Here is an 18,558-nt window from a genome sequence, read left to right as displayed (position 1 = left end):
TAACTGTTTCATTTCTATGGGTCCACTCTAAGTATGACCAAGTCTGGATGGAACCCAATACTTGTTACTATGCACTATATACAGTAACTTACTCTGTACTGCCTGCCACTTTACTTCAGAGGCTCCTTCCTGTGTGTAGAGAGCAAAGAGGCAATGAGAATTGTGTTTCTCTCTTATTCTCTTTTTGTTCAAGAAAAAAAAATGCTGGTAAGGTCAGATGGATTATAGGGCTTGTTTTTGCTGTGTGTACATATGTGTGTATATTTAAAAACTGGAAACTTTATGGTCTTATTACAGAACTCAAAATTCAGTGACCAAAGTGGGTGACTTTCTGTCTGCTCCTGACATTTAAAAGCTTTTTTTAGGGGGGCAGTTTTATACCAGAACAGTAAGAATATCAAAAATAAAGTCCTCACCTTTCCTGAAAATGTTTTCCTCTCTCATTCTGTAGGCGCAAATCCACCCACCTTGTGGTATCAAATCACCGTCTTCCTTCCCAGGCAGAAGTAAGTGGATTATAAATGTAAAGTTGTGTTGGGATAATTACTTGAAGGCTATAGTTTATTCACATTGTTAGAAATATTTAATATCCCCAATTCCTTCTTCTTTTGCATGTAATTCTGTAAAGTGTTTTTTCCCCATGCTGAGAAATAAGCTTACCTGAAATGTATTATGCTCCTATTCATCTCACTCCACAAACTGTCTTGTTTGCATTGGTCTGGCTGGTTGAAACAAAACTGAAATTCCTTCATGAGACTGCAATGTTAGGCCACAGCTAGACTAATGTTTATCCTGGGATCATCCAGGGTTCGCCCCTGCCTGAGCACTGGATCCCCTGTGTGTCACCTAGAAGAACAGGTTTGACCCCTGGCCGATCCAGGGATAAACCTTAGGTCTAGCTATGGCCTTAGACAGACTTACCTGGTAATTGGCCCCACTGAATTCAATAGGACTTATTTCCGAGTAAGCATGCATTGGATTGCACTGTAAACCCACAGGTCATCACTTTAGTTTGATAGGTATTACGTTAGACCTACTTTAAAAAAAAAACTCCCTAAATATGTTTACTTGAAAATAAATCACAATGAATTCAGTAGGATTTTCTTCCTAGTAGGTTAGACATTGAAAAGGTTTGATCTGCCCTGAACGAGGTTTTGTAGAAAGTATAAGTGGAAGGAAGGAAGGATCTCAAGATGCTACACGAGCTCCCGAGACAATGCTATTTACTTCCAATTAAAGCTTTTATTGTACTTCATGTTGTTAGGAGATGGAGCGTAGGTGTTGAACTGGGCCTCCTCCATGCCAGCTCACAGTGATGGTCTAGTAAAGACGGAAGTGCCTCTGCATGCTACCATGTTCTGCTCCAATCAGGACAAGATAGCAACGCTGAAATTTTGAACACAGGAGGAGAGGGGGAGGGGGAGGGGAGAGATAAGGAGGCCAGAAGGAGGTTGAGGGAAACCACGGAGACGTCTCATTTCTTCGTCATTTTCACCTTTTTTCTTGTTATAGTCTTGTTGTTATGGGGAACATAGGGCATGGTGTGTGTGCAAAAAATATTCCCCTCCCCCTCCACTTTCCCCTTCTCTTTTTTCATCACACACACACACACACACACACACACACACACACACACACACACACACACACACCAGTGGAGGCTGACGGCTCTGGTTTCGGTGGGGCTGTGAATCCACTCTGGGTTTCAGTCAGAACCAGGAACTATCCATGGTACTGAACCCACGTTGGGGATAGTGTCCAGCACCTTGGATAGCTCCTTTAGAGTTTTGCCTGGTTTTGACTGAAACCCAGAATGGATTTATAGCCCCAACAAAATCGGAGCCACCAGCCTCCGCTGCATGCGCGCACGCTCATACACACACACACACACACACACACACACACACACACACACAGAATGAGAGCCAATGTGAGGTGGGTGGCATAGCAGTGAAACGTGAGGAAATCTAGGTATTATAAAAAATACCGAATGATGGGGTGGGGGAACGAGTGTCCTAGGGGAAAGGCTATGGTTTCCTAGTCGTTTCCAGATAAAAAGGGCACAAAATTGTTGCCCCAAGGGTCACCCGAAATCCTTTAGTTTGGTATGCGGAAGAATGAAAATATATGGAGTGACCATTTGACTTGTACCTCAAAGTCCCATGCACAGTAAGTGTTTACTTCTGGTATCTTTGCTTGGGGGCGGGAGGGGGGGCAGTTCACATCCCGGTACCAAACACCGTATTGGAAGTAGTCTTGAAACGTGGTCTCCGCGGAAATCCAAATCCACATTTATTTGTGCCAGGGGAGTTGATTTCATTTCCCTGAACTTCCTACTGTTAAAATATCGGTGGGACCTTCGTACGCCTTAAGGAACAACTTTCACAGGCCTACGTCATAGTCTTCTACCAGACAAACTGGATTTTCCCAAAGGGCGGGTGTGGGGCACGAAGCAGACTGGAATTGTGGGAATTTCTCCCTCCCCTTCCCATTTCGGCTGGTGTTGTTGTTTATGTTTTGTACTTTGGAGGCAATTCAAAACTACTTCCTTTGATTGACCATTAATCCGGTGAGTTATTAGGCTTCTAAACCAAAGGTCGCGGGGGAGAAAAAGTTACAATCCATCAAGAGAAACAATCGGATGGAGACGCTGTTTTATCCCGAGTTGGATTCTGGACCGAGTTTGTGTGCACGTGTGGCTATGAAGGAGTAAAGAAGGGGGTGGGGTTGATGAGAGCACACTAACTGGAATGCAAATGTAATTAAACCACCATTAAAGCCTTGTTCCTAAATCAAGTTTTTTGGGGGGCTTTTTAAACTGTTGAAGTCCTCCCAAACTTGTTCCTAAACAACTGAAGGAAATTTTAGGCTACATTCCTAAAAATAAATAAATTTAGAATTAGTTTGGATTGCAAACCATTTGTTTGAGAGGAACACACTTCCATGTAGAGGGATGATGACCAGACATCTTACAAGCTTTACCTCCACATTTCTAAACCCATCGTTTGGAAGCTCTATTTCAATACAACTTACACAAAATTTTAGATTAGAGTCATTAGGCACATATGAGCATTCCAAAGATGGATAGCTAGCTAAAAATTTAACTATGCTTTGGATCCAGATGAAATCATACTTAAGTGTAGATCGGTTGAAATCAATGGCACTTGTTAGTTATGACTAACTTAAGTCCCATGGATTTCAATGGATCTACTCTAAGCATGACTACATCTGGATCCAACCCTAAAATAAGAACAAAACCAAGGCGCAACCCAAGTCAGATGAAGGAAACAAGATTTGTAAGACAATTTTCACATAAATGGAGCCATAGAAAGAGTTCTATTTCTGCAATGCACTGTTTCCAATGGGAACGTTGACACCCCAGGAAGAAAGGTTGGATATAAAGGTAACAGAAAGATAATATCATTGCAATTTCCACCAGCAATAACGTTAAATAAAGTCATAAATCGGCTCATTTATAAGCCATGTAGAAAATCTGATGTTGAAGAAGAGAAGGCAAAAAGCTACTCTTTAAGAGGAGGCAGGGAAAATATTTTTTCTGCTTTCCCCATCAGTAATTTATAAGCATCTTATAGGTAGGTACTGGGCACAAATCCCATTGAAATGAACGGGAGCTACACAAAAGCACGAGGCTTTTGGAGTGCTGAGTGTATGAGGGGGAAGCTCTCTTCTGTGAATACTCCTTTCCTCTAGGATTGAAAGTCTTCAGAATTTGGACCACCTCTCTATGTCCGCTCCAGTAAACTAGTGCTGTATATATATTTTTTCCAATTTAATTTTTTTTATTTTTTCCAACAGCATCTAGACAAAGATTTGTTATATGTGTGACCTGTCCCACCCCAAATTATAGCTCAGCCTTTGCCAACCTGACACCCTCCAGATGTTTTGGACTATAACTCCTATCATGGTGGTTGGGGATGATGAATGTTGTAGTCTAACACACCTGAGAGGCACCAGGTTGGGGAAGGCGTCGAACAAGTCCAAGATGTCAAGCTTCTTCTTTTTTAAGTCGAATAACTACTTTCTAATGATGCCGAGAGCAGATCTACACAGGAATGCACACTGCTCCATGTCTTATCACAAGATATACGCATCATTGGACGATTCCACAGTTGAATGTGTAAAGTTAAACTGTATTTATGAACTGCATCAGTAGTAGCAGTAATAACAGCCATTTTAGTCTTCTGATTACTGATCAGAACGAATTTAGTAATCAGATGGCTTCATTTTATCTCCACTTGGTTTCGTCACTGAGAACTAGAAGCATGGGGTTATTATTGTTGTTATTACTACTATTGTTATTATTAAGATAGATATCTTCTGAATAGATTTGTAACACAGTTTAGAAGTACTTCAAACCAAACAGGCAAAGTCGTTATTTATGACCCGCAGAACGAGTAATTTAAACTGGAAGCCCGAAAGGGTAAACCCATGAGGCTCTGGTGTAAATGGATCGGTGCCAACTCAGTTGCAGTTCAAATGGCCGGGCGCCTCTAGTAAGAACCACCAACGCACGGGAATGACGCTCAAATTATTGCCAGAGGCCCGGGGAATTGAGAAGGGGGCAACCAAGGCCTCCCGGGCGTGATTTATATTCCTGAGGTTCTGTGACGCGCAGGGATGCCCTGCAGAACGTGGGAGTGTGTGTGGGTTAACAGACGTTTTCATTACAGATTAATAATATTAGTATTCAGAACGGAAAAAAACGGGTTATTAAAGCCAAGGAATGTTTCCCCTAACACACACACACACACACACACACACACACACACACACACACACACACACACACACACACACATATATATATATATATATATATATATATATATATATATATATATATATATGCTCTCTCAGTCTCTCTCTCTCCAGTTACTAAACCAAACTTGAATCCCTGCGAAACCACTTTTTCTTTCTATGAATTTTGCTTATGTGCACATGTGACTGTCAAGGGTCAAAGGAATGTCCTTCTGTATCTTAATATACCTCGATAGGATTATAGCTGAAATCTCAGGGAGGCCTTTAACTTGAGAGTGAGCGCTTCAGTTTATATTTATCAGTGCGCACCCTATCACAAAGGCTCAAGAAAGCGCAGGATATGTGTATCTCGTTTACCCATTGGAAACAAGTGAAGTTTGCAGGCAGGTAAATTAATTTGGAGTTGATTAATGTACTTAATTCATGTTGCTTCTGGTAGAAAAAGGGATAATTCTTTCCCTTTTCTCAGCCCTGCTGCATGGTGGTGGTGGTGGGGGGGGGGGCACTTGCAAGGATTTTGAAACAGCGAAATGTTTAGAATATAAGAAACAAATGGATGAATCTGTTAATAGCCCCCTTGTTAAGTTATTTTCCTTCTTTTAACTGGAAGTCATACTTTACCAACAGAAGAACAAATTCCTTATCTCTTCCCCCCTTCCACAACAAAAAAGGATCTGGATAGACATTGTAATATTTTTAAAAAAGTTTAAAAGTTTGCTAACAACAAACACACATGGCCCCTTTTGTAGTGGGGCATACATAGAAGCAGTTAGAATGAAATTTCTCATAAAGGCATGGTCCTGAGGGACGGAAGGGTCTACTTTTTGCCCAGTCAAAGTGATTCCCTCCACTCTGACCCCAAATTTGTCTATTTTTAAGTTCGACTTTTACACTTCCATTATACCTCCAAGATTTGCCTCTCTAAGTCTCTCTTCCATCTCTTTTAAACAGGACCCTTTCTCTCTCAAATTCTACTTCTCCGTTATATCTTCTGGATCAGTCGCCTGAGAACTGGTGAGTTTTAATAAAACATCACTGACTTATTTGGGCCACCCCAATACACACCAGCACCGCACCACACACATACTACACCAGTTTCAGAGAGACCTCAAGAGTTTCTTCAGTTACTCCCTTCTTCTTTTTCACAAAGCTTGTTACCTCTAATTTTGCAAACTAAGCATTTACTTTCTGCCTTTGTCTTGTTTTGAGTCTTTGATCCTTACATTGTAATCCTATGCATTTTTACTCAGAACTCAGTCCCAGTGAATTCAATGGGACTTAGTAAGGCTGGAAACCTATACACACTTTCCCAGAAGTAAGCCCCATTGGATTCAACAGGACTTACCTTTGAGTAAGCATGTATAGGAGTGCTCTATTAGTCCTGTGAAGACTGAAAGCATGTTTGACCTGGAAATCCAAAACATAAACAGTAATAGTCACACAAGGTTACAAATTCGAACATTCACACTTTTATGGAAACAAACAAACTGTCCTTCTCCCCTGTTATTTTTTAGGTTTTGTTTTAGTGCAGCGTTTGTCCTTGGTGAAAGTTATGTTTACCATCCATGGTGTTGCTAAATGTAGCCCAGCGAATACTGAAGTCCACACAGCGAATAATAAAGTTCTTCTGAAAACCCTCCGGTGGACCTTTTTCAGTCTTCCAAGCCTTGCATGGTGCTCCAAAACAGAAACTAGCCCGCCATTGCATGAAGATCTGTGTTTTTCCCCGAAATTCGCTCAGAGCAAGTGTGGCCGGGGAAAGAGAATGTTATCCAGGTGCAAAACAGAGGCAGGTCACCTGTGATTAGTGGAGCCATTTGTAGCTATGAAGGACGAAGCTGAGTCTAGGAAAGGACGCTGAAAATGTTTTCCCGTTCAAAGGTATCCTCGAAGAAGTGATAGAGCCAGAGTATTGGGAGAGGAAAGCACTTCCCAAGAAGGACGCAAAGCAATTCTAGAGTTCCCTGCTTTTTTGAATGCCAGTCGTCGTCCCCCCTCGCTCACCCACAGGTAGAACTGGCAAAAAGAAGAGGAGAGATAACAGCAGATATCTCTTCTCCTCGCTTTCTGACCCCCCCAACACACACACACACACACACACACACACGCACCCAAAAATGCGCAGACACCTCAACTTCTTCCTCCCACACTCCGTTTGTAGCTGCAGCTGCCCTTCCAGTCAGCAGCAGAAGCTGACGAAAACGTTTTGTCTTTGCAAGTAAAGCTGCTCGTGAACAGGGACAGGGAGGTCATAAATCTTGAGTGACTTAAAGAGACGTCACCTATCTATCTAATGCTAAATAACTTCCCTTTACTTTCCCTGTGTTTCTCAAATCCCTATTCCAATCACAGTGTTTAGAAATCCCAGAGAAGTCCCAATAATCTGAGTGGAACCTACTTTCCCATATGTTCAAAATAATGTGATGGGGTGCCAGAAGTGTCACCAACCTCCCTTCCTTCTTTCCTTCATTCTATTCTTTCCTCTTCTCTCCCTCCCTATGTGTGTATCCATGTGTTATATTTACATATCAATATTATATGCACACACACACAGGGCATGCAGAGAACCAATTACACAAACTTGGTGTAATATATAAACTTTCGAAAACTTTTACTCTTCTTCCCTTTCATGTCATCCATAACGACTTTTTTAATTAAAAAATATCCATTGCTATCAATAGAGGTTTTAAAAATAATAATTAAAAAGCCACCTCGGCGTGTCAAATGCTTGTCATGATCAGGCCATATCAGTGGGTTATGTCACCCAATCTGTTTTTGGGGACGGGGAGTATAAGACTGAAGGGTGCTTTCTGTACCTTTATTGAAAGAAATTGTGTGTGTGTGTGTGTGTGTGGGAGAGAGAGAGAGAGAGAGAGAGAACGAGAACCTGCCTCTCTTCCCGAGATTTATTAGCATAACTTGACACCTAATTGTGAAGCACGTGAATCAATATAGCTTTTGCTGTCCTGCTAGGCCTCTGTCCACCACGTCTCTATTTGCATATTTCCTTCCCGGTCCTGACGCTGTCAGGAAGCAACCTTGGCGTTTGCCCAAGCTCTCCAAAGCTAAAAGGGAAAAAAAATAAAAAGCCTTCGTCCCCCGCCCCCAGAAACGAAATCTCTACATATCTTTCGCCTTATTCTCCCCCTCCCCCACCGCTTTCCTCTTTAAATCGCCGGCTGTTTTATTCTTATTATCCTCTCGTTTAAACCTCAGCCTAAGCATTGCCTAGTTGAGGATTTTATGTCAGCTATTCTTTCTGTTTTTCCCTCCTCTGTACCCTGTCTGTCTGTCTGTCTGTCTGTCTGTCTGTCTGTCTCTCCCTCTCTCTCTCTCTCTTTCTCTCCCTCTCTTGCCTTCTGCTGTAAAGCCAGGGGCCATTGTTAACCGTGAACAGGGCGTACCAAGACTATAGGGCAGTGAGAATCAAAGGATTCCCTATACATCTTTGGAAGGCTGTCTAGAATCTTGTGATTTCTACCTCTTCTCACCTTCCCCCCCCACTCCTCCCCAAACGGGTGGAGAGAGAGAGAGAGAGAGGGAGGGAGAGAGGGAGAGAGAGAGAGAGGGAGAGAGAGAGAGAGAGAGAGAGAGAGAGAGAGAGAGAGAGAGAGGACCCGAGCATCCCTCACCGTAAGCTCCTATAGAGATGTCCCCCCTCCTTTTGGCGTTATGACCGGATTTCTCTCTCTAGATATTCCTTGAACATTTAAAAAAAAAAAACCCGAGAGGAATGGGGGGAGCTCTCCTCGCTTATTGATTGCGTTGCTTGCTGGCTGCGAAAATATATTATGTCTGCTCGCCGCGCTGCTCTCGTCAGAGGCTAAGGTAAGGTGGACCGAAATAGGCTATCAGTTTGTGAATGGCGGAGACCGTGTCTCCATGATTTATAGCTGTATGACTCGCATCGCGGTTCATGAAGAGTTCACAAGCTTTAAGCTTCCTTCCACGCAGCGACTCTCTCTCTCTCTCTCTCTCCCCCTCTCCCTCTCTCTCTTCTTCTTCTTCTTCTTCCCCCCTCCTTCCCTTCTCTCCCCATCCTTCTAGCCCCCCTTTTTTTCTCTTTTTGCTATATTCATCCTTCTATTTTCCTCCTTCTTTCCCCTTCGCCTTTTCAACTAGAACACTTTCTTTCTCGCTTTCTCTCTGACGTGGTGGAGGATTTTTATTTTATTTTATTTTATTTACCAAGGGGAAAGTTCTCAATGCAGTGACAATTTGCTTTGAATTGGGGTGTTGTCCTGAACCCCAATCTTTTGTTGTTGTTGTTGCCTTATTATTATTATTATTATTATTATTATTATTATTATTATTATTATTATTATCGTAGTAGTCTTTGGCCTAATATGCCTTCAGGGGAAAAGGCTCTCGAATTTCTACTATACCAAGGGTATGATTGCCAATTTTAGAATTCTTTTTTCCAACATGGAGGTTAAAGGGAAAGAAAGAGCTTTTATTTCTGTCCCCCACCCCCACCCTTATGGCCTTTAGTTTGAGGTTGTCACAAGGTCTTTAAGCTTTTATTTTTTAAAAAAAACAACAACTCTTGGATTCATTTTTTTTTTAAAAAAAAATTTAAACAATCGCCTCTCTTGCACAAGTTCCAGAGAAGAGAGCTGTTTATTTTGAAGGCGGGTTCTTCTTCAGGAATATAAAAAATGAAACTTCCATGCAGGCAAGAAACAACTTCTGGGCTGCAATTACCATTTCGAGGATGAATTGCAAATGCACACTATAATTTCTTATTTCTTATTCCAATGGAGATTTTGGCACTTTCTTCTTTTTTAAGAACAACAACAATTCCTTGGAGTAAATCATTTACGATTCCACCGATTCCACTCGTCTTCGACTAAGATAAATGACCGACATTTGGGATGTGTTGAAAGATGAGATACAAAAGGGGACCAAAATCTTGGCTACTGAACCTATCCAGCACTTTGAATTCCTTTCTAAAAGGGCCAGAAAAGGGATTAATTTTAATGTACTACTTAATTTAAACACACATAGAAAATATTAATTTGCCTCCTACTTTTCATAGGCCCGCCAAAGGTCCCAGAAAATCCAAAACAAACCAGTGAGGCCTAGTAAAATTATCATTATGGCTGAACTACTTAGTCATTTTCAGAGAACCCAATCTTCCATAATCAAATGAACGATTATTTCTTTTCTGTTTTCATTGCGATGAGAGCACAAGACTGCTTAGGTCTCCTAGGAAAGCTTTCTGTAGAAGTTGAAGTAAGCCAGGGACATGGTAATTCTTTCTAGTAACAGGAAATATTTTAACTGCCTACTTCTAGAAATCAATCATTATATCTAAGCCATGGAAGATACTAGCAAATCAAAACACAGCATTTTAGAGCTCTTATGCAAACTACAGAATTTGTACAGGCATTCATTGAATAGGAGGAGGAGCAGGAGGAGGCAGGGTAATGGGGAAAATGGAATCAGAATTATATTTGGGTTTTGAATTGCAGAGGTGTAGGGAAATCAAGAGGGAACTGTTGTTATGTATCGCCACCCCTCCCCTATGCCCACCTCCAATGGCCAGAACTGGCCAATGTTGAGTTACATTACTATTTTCTATTCTGGAAGGGGGAAAGAATAGTACGTAGCTCATTGAAAAAAGGCATTTGAAATGGAATTATAGAATAGTGAACACAATGAAATAAGATCCCCTCTGCATATGCCATAGGCTAGACACACACCTACACACACACAGTTCCTCAACTGATTCCTTTTCTGGTCCATTAAATAATTATAGCCTTCTTCTACCCATGCAACATGGAGGAAGTTAATGTTTCCTTGGAAGGGAAAAGTGGTCTCCCCCCCTTCCATTGGGGGGTGGGGTGGAGAGAGGGAGGCAGCTTCCTCTACCCCTAAGAAAAGAGATGACAAACCAAACACAGAAGTTAAAGGGGAAGAAAATCAAGGGAACCAAACGGCTTGGTGACAAAACTGTGTTTTGCTTTGTTTAAAAGAAAAGATGAGAAGAAATAGAATGTAACTGTGCTTTAGGAAAGAGGCTGGACTCACACCTTGAGTGGCAACTGAGCCAGGATTTTAATGACTGTAGGGAAGAGGGATTTCCCCCAGTCTATTGCCAAACTGCAACCAGAGTTGCAAAAACAACACTAAAAACAGCATCAAAAGAGCCAACATCAAAGCATTCAGTACATGTCTCCAAATCCGACAATGTTCCCAGCTATCACTTTCTCGTTGGGAAGCAGCAGACTAAGTGAACCATGCAAGTTTCAGAAATTGTATTGATTTTTTAATTTTATTTTTTGAAGGTGTTTCATTTAAAACTTGAGTTTAAAAAATTAATCTTGATGAAGTTTATGATAACAATGTTATGCAGCACATTACCCAATCTGTTGGTGTACACATTGCTTTATTTTTCTGAGGCTCCTAAATTAGGGAATCAAATTTAAAGAATCTGATATTCTAACTTTGGACTGCGAATTCAGGGTGGAAGGACTTAACTTGACAATTCCCTCTGTGTGTGTGTGTGTGTGTGTGTGTGTGCGTGAGAGAGAGAGAGAGAGAGAGAGAGAGAGCAGAAAGTTATAGAAATGCTATTAGTACTGGTGCAAAAGAATGCATTCAGAATAGATCTTCCAAGTGTTCTTTACACCTCAAACTTACACTTTGCTTAGCTGAAAGTCAATCCTCAGATTTCCAAGGAAAGTTTCCTTGGAAGCTGGGTTTTCTTTCTAATGGAATCGGAATCCCTTTAATGGAAGATGACAGGGTTGAGATTCATGCAAAAGGGAAGGAACTGTTTCATTGCATTTCTTGTGGGCGTGGAAAAATATGTTATCCTTGTGACTTGTGTGTGTCTGTGTGTGTCTGTGTGTGTGCGTGCACGTCGATAATGTTATGCAGATAGGTCACATTACAGACAAACCTTGGAGGGTTAGTGGAATGGCCTACAAGAAATTCGGCTGCTGTAGGATCTCCCCATATGCGTCTAGGCCCAATATATTGGTAGTGGTGGTGGTGGTGCTGCTGGTTAAATCGAAGTCCGGAACCACGCTATCGGGAAGAGCGAGGACTTGATTTGGCCAAGCAGGCGCGCGCGAGCAGCCCTTCGAGGGGCTGGAATCTTGGCCGAGGCCCTGTCTCCAGCGGAGAGAGCCCAGGCGCGGCCCAAAGCACCAGGCAGAAATCTGTTAGCAGCAGCAGCATCTGCTCTCCGCTCCCCACCCTCCTCGGTAGCCGGAGCTATTCATGTCACGAGGCTTTTCAATGGCCAAGATGGATTCATAGGCCGATTCAGTATTATTGTGTGTGCCTTCTAACCTTTCAGGTCAGCTTCCAAAAGACACCAAGGAAGGCCTCCCCACCACGTGACCTGGGGGGGGGGGTGCCAATGTCCTTCCATGAGGGGGTCAGCAAACGCATGGTAGCAGCGAGCGAGAAACTCGGGGAGCCCCAGCGATGCAGAAGACAACCTACTACGACACCTCCACGCTCTTCGGGGGCTACTCCTACCAGGGCGCCAACGGCTTCGGCTACGAAGGCCCTCCGCAGCCTTTCCAGCCTGCGGCCCACGTGGAGAGCGACTACCAGAGGCCCGCCTGCACCCTCCAGTCTCTGGGCAACGCGGCCCCCCTGGCCAAAGCGAAAGACCTGAACGGCAGCTGCATGCGGCCCAGTTTGCCCCAGGAGCACCACGCGCCCCCGCCCGTCTCGCCACCCTCCAACCCCGTCGCCGCCGCCGCCGCCGCCACCAACAGCAGCAGCAGCAGCAGCAGCAGCAACGGCAGCAATAATCACAGCCAGCCTGGGGGGCTCAAAAGTGGCCCCGGCAAATCCAGCCTGGGCTCTAGTAACGCCGCTCTCACCAAGCAGATTTTCCCCTGGATGAAAGAGTCGAGGCAAAACTCCAAGCAGAAAAACAGCTCCCCCAGCGCAGGTATAGCTGCTTTCGGAATACTCCCTCCACCGCAAACACACATACCCCGGACCCCACCCCACCCAGGGGCCATTTGGCAAGACTGAAAAGGGGAAGGGCCAGGCAGTGGAGGCCGGTGGCTCTCATTTCGGTGGGGCCGTGATTCCTTTCTGGGTTTCATTCAGAGCTAGCCAGACCTCAAAAGGAGCTATCCAAGGTGCTGAAACTATTTTGGGGTGAGGGAAGAATCCAGGCTTGACATATAAAGAGCAGGGATTGGGTTAGAACAGCCCTCCCCAACCTTGGGCCCACGAGATGTTAGACTACAACTCCCATAATCCTCCAGCCAGTGGTCCAACACATCTGGAGGTCACCAGGTTGAGGAAGGGTGGATAAGAAGCAAGGGGCTATCTCCAGTGTTAGTCCTACTTAGAGCAGCTCTATTGAAATGAATGGGACTTGAGTTAGAGACTAACTCAACTCCCATTCATTTCAGTGGGTCTGCTCTAAACTGAACTTGGGCCTCATCCACACCAAGCGGGATATTCCACTATGAAACTGGTATATAAAAGTCAGGAGCCACACTACTGCTTTATAGCGATATTGAAGTGTGTTGACAACTGTTGGGGCCCATTGAGACAGACCATATCCAGCTTTCATGCCACTATATCCTGCTTGATGTGGCTCCTGCCTTTTATATACCACTTTCATAGTGCAATATCCTGCTTGGTGTAGATAGGCCTAACATGGGAGACAATCCAAGTCATGAAGAGGGTGGGTCCAAAAAAGGCCCTCCTCAAGAATGTAAGCCTGCAGGAGGAATTTGATGGAGAAATGGGGAGTGGTCTGCTGACCAAGACAGGGGAAGGTTGTTCCATGGATAGGAGGTTAGGATGGCAGACAACACTGGGAGCAGGAGAGGGAAATGGTAGCAGTATACTAGATGGGGTTGAGAAGTGTGCAGGAAGGCAGAGGGCTGAATGATGGAAAATAAGGGAATAGAGAGACTTCCTTTGCCCTGTCATCTATTTCTGTTTTATGCATTGATATAGCAGAAAATCCATGTGACCTACATTCTCTCAAAGGAAGCCATGGATTTGGGAGTGATGAATCAGATAAATATTAAAATCAGCCACTTATACTGGGCCAGCCCCACCACAACCAGATTTTGTCCCCAATGGAGTGTTTTTGAGATTGTACTGGAGGCACTTGCCTTTGCCAGATTAGGTCACCTTGCATGGGAGTTAGCCAGTGGGCACAGGGTATATGTGCTGCAGATTGAGGTGGAGAGAGGTAGATTGTACCCTTCAAGCTATAGATAGGACTGCTTCTTTGGAATGCTGCCCAAGTGAATAATAATAATAATAATAATAATAATAATAATAATAATAATAATATCTACTACAACAACTACAACGAAGACTAAAAAGCAGCTGAAGGAGAAAGGGTTTACCCCTCTCTGCTCCCTTACAGATATGTTTGTTTATTGTTTACTTAAGGGAGCATTCAAAAATATGTTGTTCTGAAGTGGTGCTGTCTATTTTGCCACCACTCCTTCTTCAGTAGGCTGAATGTAGAACAGGCCTTACTCAAGCCAGGCAGCCTGGGTATAGTTGGCTCATCATGAAGTCCCTAGTTTATAATGTTTGTTTTTTACACCTGACAAAATGTGTTTTCATCAAAGCCCTAAGATATGTGCTGTACTCCATTCTATATGCCATTGGTTTAGCATGGATGCTCACTAATGCCAGACAGAGAGACTAATTTGTTGCAGGGATGAAGGCTGCTGTTACACTATCTCTACCTATTATCCCAGGCAAAATGGCTTTTTGTCTATATATAATCTAGTAATCTAGCACAAGCCCTTCCTGATATAAAAAGGAGAGATTGGTGCTTGATAGTTAGACTAAAGAATTATTAAGGATAGTGGTTTATATAGGGGGGGGGAGATTGGAACAGCCACAGAAGTCAATGACTTTGGACATCATTCTTAGCACATGTCAAAATTCTAAAGAGATTCACTTGGAAGTATCTGTGAATGGTTTCTTTGGAACTTACTTCTAAGTATGATTAGGATATAGCTCTTACTTGGCAATAAGTTCTTTTGAAGTCAGCTGGAGTTCTTTATGAGTGAAAAGAGTTTGATTTCTCGGGTATGCCTATCATAACCAGTATTCTGTACAAGGTGATTCTTCAGCAAATGAATCTACAACAGCAAATAGTGAAAGGTGCATGTCCCCACCCCAATTTGCACATAAACTTTGTAAAAACCTGAGTGTGTTATTGCATATACTGTACAGGGCTGGATTAATGCCTGAATTAAGGCTGCAGCCAACTAAAATGTTTGAATCATGATTTGGGCCTGATGGACAGCTAGGCTATGTTGTGTTTTTGACATACCATCTCCCCATGCAAATTCACAGTAACTTTTATTCCAGAGTAAATCTTGCATAAATTGCTCTGAGATGAAGATTAAACTTTGTATATCTCAATCTATGCATCTGGGGGGATGGGGGTGTTAAGGAATTAGGAAAAATATAAACCATTCTGAAATGGTTGTCATGATAAATATAATCACTCCAAAGCACATGGGTGCTATTATTGGTTATGATTCCATATGGGCATTTTGTGGCTGGTCAGATGTCTTGTGCTACAACTCCTATGAGCCCTAGCCAGCATAGCCAATAGTGAAGGATGGTGGGAATTGTAGGCCAAAACATCTGGAGGGCCACAAGTTGCCCACCCCGCTATTCTGGAAGTAAACCAGTGAACAGGAATTCCAATTAAATGTCCTCAGAATTAGTGGAATGGATCCGGATTTAGATGTAAGTGGATCCCTTCCCATTAATGGAAGGCTGGTTCCAACCCAGTATATTAGAGTTATTATTCCAGTTATAGTGCACTGGAAGTTTTACTGACTTGCACATGCATGTAGATCACTTGATGAACACTCCATGATTTGGAATTGAATGTGAAAACTCCTTTCTTCCACTGGGAAATATAGTTTTGGAGATGGTATGAAATCTGTTTCATAAACTACTTTATGTTGCAGTCATTGAGTGAGGGATTTGTAAATTCACTCCAACCTCCACTGAAACCAACATAAATTCTCCTGAGTAAATGTAATCAGAATCCTTGTGCCACTTACCAAGTATATCCTTTCAAATGTTTCATTTTCTGTATTTCTTCAGAAAAACACAAAAAGTGGTTTGGATTCATTTATCTTTACAACAGCCCTGTGAATATTGAAAGCATTATATAGTAAACAGTAACCACAGGCTTAAATTATTAAATGTGTGCACAACCATAATACACACACACACACACACACACACACACACGTGTGTGTTGGTATGTCTCTGCACCTATTTTATCAATGTATATATCTTAAACGCAAGCCTCTCCAAAGTAAAGCAGAGTCTATGCTTGCAGTGAAATGGGGTCATAGTCCTGAGACAGAATGGACTCATATTATTTCATATTATATGTGTATGGTCACTTTTTTTAATGTTCCCCTGTTTTTTTAAAAAAATAAAAAACTTCCAGTAATTAAAGAACTAGCATAGTAAAGAATGGGAATGGGCTAAAAACTTTGTCCCTGATGTGTTAGATTTCTTTTTCCAAGGAGTTGGTGGAGCAGTCCACAATATGATGTGGAAAAGCCTCACTGTGATGCCTCAAGACTCTATTATTCCATTCTGTTGCATGGGTAGACCAGGCCTAAATCCCATTGACTCCCAGCTGATCCTATTTCCATGCCAAGTTCACTGCTTTAGAGTGCAGTTCCCAGCTCACTGAACCCAAATGCATAACTCGCAATTATTTTAAGGCACAGGATTGCGTCACTGGTATTTAATTTCAAAAAGCAGGGAGCCCTGGGTTCTCATCTGTGTGTAAAGCATGGCTTCCTCTCCTGGAAGCCTATACCCCATCACATCAGTAAAGGTTTTAGTTAGTGATGAGGAAAAGGCCCTCTGCGTATGCTCAGAGGCACCCCATTACTTCTTCCAGTGCTTGACATGGGAAAACTTTTCCTATTAAGATAGGTAGATTCGTTGTACTTGAATTCACTTTCGATCATACAAATAACTGGAGCACAATCCAGCAAGAAGTTCTCCTGCGCAGCCTCCAATTAATGGAAACTTGCACAGGAGAACTTCCCATTGGGTTGTGCCCCCTAATAAGTGCCTCTGTGTGTGTGTGGGTGTTTATGTGTATAACATTGCACGCTAACTGCGCGTTCTATGTAGAAGCACGCGTGTCCTTCTGCGGGCTGGTGAAATCCTGCCGATACTCAAGGCTCCTGCCATCGCAGGCCTGTGTACACGAGCGCCTGATTAATTTTGCTTTCCCAACACTGCCCACTTGCCAGACGTAATTTCCTTTGAAAGGGTCTGCTTCAAAATAATCGACTCCCAAATAAATAGCCCTGGATTCCTTTTCTGCATGACATGATCAAATTTTCATAAAGCGAGGGGGCAGCTTTGGAGAACAGAACTCTTAATAAATGACATGATTATGGAGTGGGGACTGGAGGAGAAGGGGAGGCGAGGCTGAAGTCTTCTCGCCCGTTCGAGGATTTATTAAGAGGCCTGTGCATTCAATTTTCTGCATGTAAGTAATTATCTTTGATTTCATTTCCCGACCTCCTCTCCAGAAAGCTGCAGCGGCGAGAAAAGCCCCCCAGGCTCCTCCTCGGCTTCCAAGAGGGCCCGCACGGCCTACACCAGCGCCCAGCTGGTCGAGCTGGAGAAAGAATTCCATTTCAACCGCTACCTGTGCCGGCCCCGCCGGGTGGAGATGGCCAACCTGTTGAACCTCAGCGAGAGGCAGATCAAGATCTGGTTCCAGAACCGCAGGATGAAATACAAAAAGGATCAGAAGTCGAAAGGCTTGGGCTCTTCTTCCGGGGGGCCCTCCCCGACGGGGAGCCCGCCCCAAGCCATGCAGTCCTCGGCGGGCTTCCTAAACGCCCTGCACCCCATGACCTCGAACTACGACGCCCCGTCTCCGCCCTCCTTCAACAAACCCCACCAGAATGCCTACGCCATGCCCACGGCCTACCAGAACCCCATCAAAGGCTGCCCCGCCCAACAGAAGTACGCCAACACGGCGCCCGAGTACGACCCGCACGTCTTACAGGGCAACGGGGGAGGCGGGGGCGGCAGCGGGGGCGCTGGGGGCTACGGCCCCGCCAATATGCAAGGCAGCCCGGTGTACGTGGGCGGCAACTACGTGGATTCTATGGCCAGCTCCGCCCCCTCGCTTTACGGGCTCAACCCCCTGCAACATCACCAGCCGCCCAGCATGGAGTACAACGGGGGGCCCCCCATGGGCCCCAACCAGCACCACGGACCTTGCGAGTCCCATCCGACCTACACAGACCTTTCCAGCCACCACGCTTCTGCTCAGGGTAGAATCCAAGAGGCGCCCAAGCTGACCCATCTGTGATGAGAGGGCAGGACAGACTCGGGGGAGGGGGGAGTGGATGGAGAACTGGGGTTTGGGGGGGCTGGTTGGGTAGGGGTGGCAGTCGCTTGATTGGCTTGTCGGTTATGTGTTGGAGTGTTGGTGGGCTCTTCGTTTAAAACAAAACATTTGTGTTGAAACCCCTTTAAAAGTTTTCAGATTGTCCTGATGAAAATTGGAAGCCGGTTACTCCACCTGGACAGTGACCATTGTCTCTTGCCACTCGGGTCCATCTCGCCCCCTCCCCCCGTCAGCAGATGGGAATCGAGGTTGATATAGCAGTTGGTTTTCCAGGGCTAAATCGAAGTGTGGGAGGATTTCGCCTTATTGGCAGTCACTACTTGCAAGCCTTTCCACTCATTGGATCCCCAAAACTGTGAGGGTGGCTCTGTGTTTCCTCGCTAGGAAACAAA

General features: G+C 43.9%; 1 protein-coding gene across 2 annotated transcripts; it reads left to right on the top strand.

Moving 5' to 3' along the window:
* Positions 1 to 405: 405 nt before the first annotated feature.
* Positions 406 to 18,135, top strand: HOXB3 (homeobox B3). Of its 2 annotated transcripts, none has more exons than XM_063138746.1 (3): positions 406 to 506; positions 12,089 to 12,697; positions 17,334 to 18,135. In XM_063138746.1, exons 2-3 carry the CDS (start codon positions 12,220 to 12,222, stop codon positions 18,125 to 18,127), a joined length of 1,272 nt encoding a protein of 423 aa, XP_062994816.1. In that variant the 5' UTR covers positions 406 to 506; positions 12,089 to 12,219; the 3' UTR covers positions 18,128 to 18,135. The 2 variants fall into 2 exon arrangements, with proteins under 2 accessions (XP_062994816.1, XP_062994815.1); XM_063138745.1 differs by lacking the exon at positions 406 to 506 and adding an exon at positions 8,521 to 8,607.
* Positions 18,136 to 18,558: the final 423 nt, after the last annotated feature.

This window comes from Elgaria multicarinata, chromosome 11 (assembly GCF_023053635.1).
Source record: "Elgaria multicarinata webbii isolate HBS135686 ecotype San Diego chromosome 11, rElgMul1.1.pri, whole genome shotgun sequence".
In the NCBI taxonomy this organism is placed as follows: domain Eukaryota; kingdom Metazoa; phylum Chordata; class Lepidosauria; order Squamata; family Anguidae; genus Elgaria; species Elgaria multicarinata.
Note: the sequence above shows the minus strand (reverse complement) of the source record. Positions and strands in the feature narration are given on the sequence as shown.

What these genes read in the sequence shown, in the direction of transcription:
- HOXB3 (XM_063138746.1), top strand. Translation starts at nt 12,220, where the DNA reads ATGCAGAAGACAACCTACTACGACACCTCCACGCTCTTCGGGGGCTAC. An exon ending in AAACAGCTCCCCCAGCGCAG is followed by an intron (nt 12,698 to 17,333) that starts GTATAGCTGCTT and finishes CCTCCTCTCCAG; the next exon opens with AAAGCTGCAGCGGCGAGAAA.